Source organism: Nanorana parkeri, unplaced genomic scaffold (assembly GCF_000935625.1).
Source record: "Nanorana parkeri isolate BGI_ZX_2015 unplaced genomic scaffold, ASM93562v1 scaffold1592, whole genome shotgun sequence".
Taxonomy (NCBI): Eukaryota; Metazoa; Chordata; class Amphibia; order Anura; family Dicroglossidae; genus Nanorana; species Nanorana parkeri.
Window position 1 is genome coordinate 136,635 of NW_017307860.1, and position 6,139 is coordinate 142,773.

Below are 6,139 nucleotides of genomic sequence, written 5' to 3' on the forward strand. Positions count from 1 at the left end.
CTGGCCGGCGACTGCCTGAGGATCCCGACACGCGCGGCACCTCTGGCAGTCGCCAGCCAGCTAAATTAGGACCCCCACTTGGAGCTCCTCCCACCGGGCCAGCGCTGACTCGCCGCACCGAAGGTAAGTGAAGAAAAAAAAAACATGCTGATAGGGAGCAGGCCCAGAGCTACAGGAGGTAGGGAGGGGGGGCCCAGTCTCCCTACCTTAGGTCTCGTTCACACCTAGGCGTATTGCATATGCGTGTCTGTCGCGCGTTTTTTACCGCGATTCGCGGTAAAAAAGTCGCGCGACAAACACGCGTTTCCGAAGGCTACTTGGCTGTATCCCAATGGAAACGCGCAACAAAACGGCCGAAAGTAGTACCTGTACCTTTTCAGGCGTGGGCCGTTTTGTAGCGCGTTAGGGACGGGCGGAAATACGCCAAGGTGGGAACGAGACCCATTGAATACAATGGGATTTATATTTTTGAGCGTTTTGTAGAGCGTTCGTCGAGCGTAGAACGCGCTACAAAACGTTCAGGTGTGAACGAGGGCTAACGATAACTGGAGTGGATCCTCAGCCTGGGGTCCAGTGCTGGGCTGCGGCGCTGTGACGGAGCTCCATCCATACGTGCAATGCTTGTACAGCTCCGTTGTGTGCTCTGTAGAGGTGCCGGGAGCCCGAATGTCTCTTCGGTCTCTACAGGACACGCGAGGGAGCTGTAAGCAATGCACGTACGGATGGAGCTCCCTCACAGCCGTAGCACCAGCCCACCTCAAGCTGACGCTCGGCACTGGGAAGCATATTTTAAATGGCTGCTTGGCAGGAGAACTGACAGCGCTGCGCTAGGGGGAGGCTGAGGAGCCCCCTCACCTAGAAAAGTTAAAGGCATGTAGTACCCCACTGAACCTGGGGTCGCGACCCACCAGTTGAGAACCAAGGTGTTAGACGTTTGCTGCCAGTGACGGGAGACAAGTTCTTCTGCCACCCGAGAGGATGATGTCGAGGGGAATGAAGGAGTTAATCAAAACTAATCCGGGTCCTCTAAGGGTTAATAGGGACTAAAATGTTGTTTAACCACTTCCGTCTAACTTTTTGATTTTCAAATTCATGTTGAAATCTTACATTTTGGCTAGAAAACTGCTTCAAAACTGGTTACACAGGGAAAGTCGCCATCTCCCAGTGTAATCTGCAGAGATCGACTATCCTTCTGACCGCCCGTTCCCTGCGCAGTGCAGGAGAGGCCTCATTGGTCAGCTCGTGCCCGCAGGTCTGACCGCCTATATAATGTCTGCAGGCAGCTCACAGCAAGCATGGCCGGATGTTGTCCCCTTCCCCCCCATGCTGGGCCCGGAGTGGAAGACCCCTTGAAGCAGAGAGGGACACGATGTCCTCTGAGATACGAGAAGTGGCCACTTGTAGAGTTCACGCTGATAACAATTGATGTCACTCTCACACAAGAGGATTCCAAATGTTCCGCAAACATTTCTGAGTGTCTACAGAGCAACAGGACGGCGCTCCGAAATCTTTTCCGGGGCCCCCAGAAGCTCCGTGGTGCCTAGACACTCCTGATATCGGTGCGCTTCCTGTGCCTAGACACTCCTGATATCGGTGCGCTTCCTGTGCCTAGACACTCCTGATATCGGTGCGCTTCCTGTGTCTAGACACTCCTGATATCGGTGCACTTCCTATGCCTAGGCACTCCTGATATCGGTGCGCTTCCTGTGTCTAGACCCTCCTGATATCGGTGCGCTTCCTGTGCCTAGACACTCCTGATATCGCGGCGCTCCCTGTGCTTAGACACTCCTGATATCGGTGCGCTTCCTGTGCCTAGACACTCCTGATATCGGTGCGCTTCCTGTGCCTAGACACTCCTGATATCGGTGCGCTTCCTGTGCCTAGACACTCCTGATATCGGTGCGCTTCCTGTGCCTAGACACTCCTGATATCGGTGCGCTTCCTGTGCCTAGACACTCCTGATATCGGTGCGCTTCCTGTGCCTAGACACTCCTGATATCGGTGCGCTTCCTGTGCCTTGACACTCCTGATATCGGTGCGCTTCCTGTGCCTAGGCACTCCTAAGGGTGCGCTTACGGGTTATAGAATGGATTGCACGAGTGTTGGAGTCTGTGACTGGAATCCTGTACATGCAAAAATGAATTTCCAACACTGAATTTTTCTGACATTTTACAAGCTTTGGTCAGGAGGGATTTCCGGCTCACACACACACAAGTCACAGTTTTTTCTTTTATCTTTTTGGAAAATTGGTTTAAACCATGAGAGAAAAAAAGCTGACCGCTGTAAGCTCCGCCCCGGCAGTGTTATTTGGTTTGTCCCAATCCCTGTAACGCACTTTTTCTGGACAGTGGAAAGTAACCCATGTTATATGTTACTGTCATACTGTATCATATGATTTCTGATTTTGTTACATAGTTACAATTAAAGTCGCCTTATACCCGGTTAGAAAGGAGGAGGATCTGCTCAGAAGTCTCATCATCTCTGATGAGGGACACAGATAAGATCAGAGAGGGCAATCTGCTCACAGTGACTCCACACGACCAGACATGAAGGTTTGCTTCCCCTTGGCCAATAGGGGCCCCCTAGGCATAAAACCAAAAATAGTTTATAATCTTTCATGGTTGTCTTATTCTATAGATACACCATATTGCCAGAAGTATTGGGACGCCTTTACACGCACATGAACTTTAATGGCATCCAAGTCTTAGTCCGTAGGGTTCAGTATTAGGTTGGCTCCGCCCTCTAATGGCCCCCCAGTCTTAGTCCGTAGGGTTCAGTATTGGGTTGGCTCCGCCCTTTGCCGCTATAACAGCTCCGCCTCTTCTGGGAAGGCGTCCACAGGAGGGGCCAATACTTTTGGCAGTATAGTGTATATACTCGATGGACATCTGTCTTTTTTTCAACCTAACTAACTATATGCTGTATATTAATTATATTCTATAATATTCTGGTGCAGAGACTGATGTGACTGGCTCAGTGTTCTCTGTACAGCGCTGCGGTATATGCCAGAGCTATATAAATGTATCATAATAGTGTGTGACTGTGGGGGGAAGACTGATGTGACTGTGGGGGGGAGGGGACATTGGAGTGTAAGCTCCTCTGTACAGAGGCTGATGTGAATGGCTGTGTTCTGTGTACAGCGCTGCGGTATATGTCAGAGCTCTATATATAACATTGTGTAAATACAAATCTTTATCAGCAGCGATAGAGAACGCTGAGCGGAGTTATGATCACGCAGTTGTTTCTTTCTTCCCATTGAACGGTCGGTGGGGTGAGGGGGGGGAGGGTAACGCGGTGTCCTGGGTGCCCCTCCGGCAGGAATCAGCGGAGCGGGGACAATTAAACACGGAGAGCGGAAGGTGAGGGGGAGATTTTATCATCGGGAGGAATTGGCAGCTTCCAGGCCACTGACTCCCCCGATCTCCCCGTCACACTCGCTGGATCCGGCCTTTGATGCGCGTTGGCTGCGGGCCCGATGACAGAAGAGACCTTTTCTTCCCGGAGAGGTATTCAGGTCATTGGAGCCGTCTGCGGGCCCCGGGCCGGCGATGAGATATAAATGAATTGGGGAACAAAAGCGCTCTGTGCCGGAGACCTTTCCTGTCCACAAACAAGATCAAAGGTCTTCAGAACTCACCTTCCTGATTCCAGGTCCCGGAGAATGCCCCCAAATAGTCACTGAGGAGCAGCAACCAATCTGATAGAGCAAAAGGCTTCCTATAGTGTGAGCTACATAGTGGCCTGTAATAGCAATGAAATCTGACCTCCGGCCTTCCCTTCAGTCTTCTATCTGACCTCCGGCCTTCCCTTCAGTCTTCTATCTGACCTCCGGCCTTCCCTTCAGTCTTCTATCTGACCTCCGGCCTTCCCTTCAGTCTTCTATCTGACCTCCGGCCTTCCCTTCAGTCTTCTATCTGACCTCCGGCCTTCCCTTCAGCCTTCTATCTGACCTCCGTCCTTCCTTTCAGCCTTCTATCTGACCTCCGGCCTTCCCTTCAGTCTTCTATCTGACCTCCGGCCTTCCCTTCAGTCTTCTATCTGACCTCCGTCCCCTCCCCTTCAGTCTTCTATCTGACCTCCGTCCTCCCCTTCAGTCTTCTTTCTGACCTCTGTCCTTCCCTTCAGCCTTCTATCTGACCTCTGTCCTTCCCTTCAGCCTTCTATCTGACCTCCGTCCTCCCCCTTAGCCTTCTATCTGACCTCCGTCCTTCACTTCAGTCTTCTATCTGACCTCCGTCCTTCCCTTCAGTCTCATATCTGACCTCCGTCCTTCCCTTCAGTCTCATATCTGACCTCCGTCCTCCCCTTCAGTCTTCTATCTGACCTCCGTCCTCCCCTTCAGTCTTCTATCTGACCTCCGTCCTCCCCTTCAGTCTGGCACGGTTGTAGCGGCTCCTCTCCTCTTCCTCTGATGTCACTATACACTGGGAGCTTCTCACAATGTGCATTAGAAGCTGCAGAAAGTCAGACAGAACCCGCCTCATTTCCTGGCTGGAGGACATCCAGCATCATGTAGCTCTTTCCTCCCCAGAGTGACTGTTCCTAGCCCCGCCCTTTTAATTGGATTTCAGTTCTTTTAATCATGGAGTCTCAGCATCACATGTGGGTGTTACCTATGCAAGTGCAGCCTGCTTGCGGACCCCCCTCTCCTTCAGACCGACGCCCATCTATCAAGGCATTGTGATATTTGCATAACTCCTCCCACTGCTTGCATTACAGCTGAGGACTCTTGCGAGTAGTACTGAGGCAGGATGCTGCCATGTATTCTACAAGCTATGTACAGCAGCCTGCCGGCCCCCGCCCACCAGCCCCGCCCACCAGCCACGATCGGCCTGCATTGCACAGAGAAGCACAGATTGTTTGCCTCTATTCTCTGTGGTGTATTACAATGCGCATGCGCTGTCAGTTAGCGTGTTGGGGTGATATTCAGAATTCAGCAATGCACAGTCCACATGCTGCTCTGCGTTAGCAGTAACGCATGGTTAAATTTACATTTCACAGTGTGCTAATGCAACGCACAGGCGTGAAGGGGTCTGAATATCGTCCTGGACAGAGCTCAGCTGTGTTGTTCAATGGGGAGAGTAACGTACATTGCAGACAGGAAGCCGCTGCACACAAAGTTAACTGACCTCCCCGAATTACACGGGGCCGGTGACCCCGAACTGACATAGGGATACATTCCCACACAGATTCCTCCCGGCTTCCCCTTCAGCTGGAGCTATAAAAATGCGGAATCATCTTCTTCCACCCGTACCGGGTCCTGCAGACAACCCGAGGGGGCCGCATGCTTTTCTATACAACAAAGTATCAAGTGTTAAGGTCCCCACACACCGTACGTTAATGGCGGGAAATCCCGCGATCGTACGATTACCGTAAGGTGCGTGGAACCCGTGCGACCTCTACCACTGTACGGTCGCACGACTTTAAACTTACGAACATGTTCGAAAACCCGCCGAGCATCGTACAATGGTGTGTAGCATGTTCGTGAGATAAAAGCCGGACGGGCCGGTGTGCGCAAGCGGCATTGCGGTCATCGGAAGCCCGCCCCTCAGGGGGCGTGGCTTGTGATCATCGCAAGTACGATCTGCCTGTCCAAGATGGGCGGATCGTACATTTTTTTAATTACCTTAAGGTGCCCATACTCTGCTCGATTCTCGTACGAGATTCGAGCAGTGTGAACTAAGACGTGCGACCGTTTCTACTGTACGGTCGCACGTCTTTTGTCTAAGGAACACGCTAGAAAACCCGCCGAGCATGGTACGATGTTCGGCCGGTGTGTAGCATGTTCGTAAGATAAAAGCAAACCTACACACAGACACCGTGTAGCCATTCCAGAGACAAGGCAGTCTGCTGCAAAACAGAAGTTCTCCCCCCCAGCATGAGAAGAGATGAGGATTTAAAAGGAAGAGCAGCAAAGAGAAGGGAAACCACCATGGATTACAGTAAGGCGCACATTACAGTATTGGTTTATGTTACAAAATCTGAGGGTTTCGTGTCACTTTAAAAGTTGCATTTTCAGTTGAATTTGAGGAACTCAAACATTCGTTGTGTTGACCGATTTCAATTGCTTTTGTTTGACTTGTTCATCACAAACAGCTGAAAGTCTGTACATTTTGCCAATAAACCTGATCTGCAATGG

At 51.3% G+C, this 6,139-nt stretch overlaps 1 protein-coding gene across 1 annotated transcript in view; it reads left to right on the top strand.

The window, feature by feature from the left end:
- Positions 1–1,295: 1,295 nt before the first annotated feature.
- The window catches only part of VWA2 (von Willebrand factor A domain containing 2), a 29,040-nt gene continuing 24,196 nt past the window's right edge, over positions 1,296–6,139 (top strand). Inside the window, exons 1-2 of the mRNA XM_018570758.1 lie at positions 1,296–1,536; positions 3,203–3,359. Of these exons, the coding sequence (XP_018426260.1) occupies positions 1,296–1,536; positions 3,203–3,359 (398 nt within the window). The remainder of the gene's footprint in view (positions 1,537–3,202; positions 3,360–6,139) is intronic.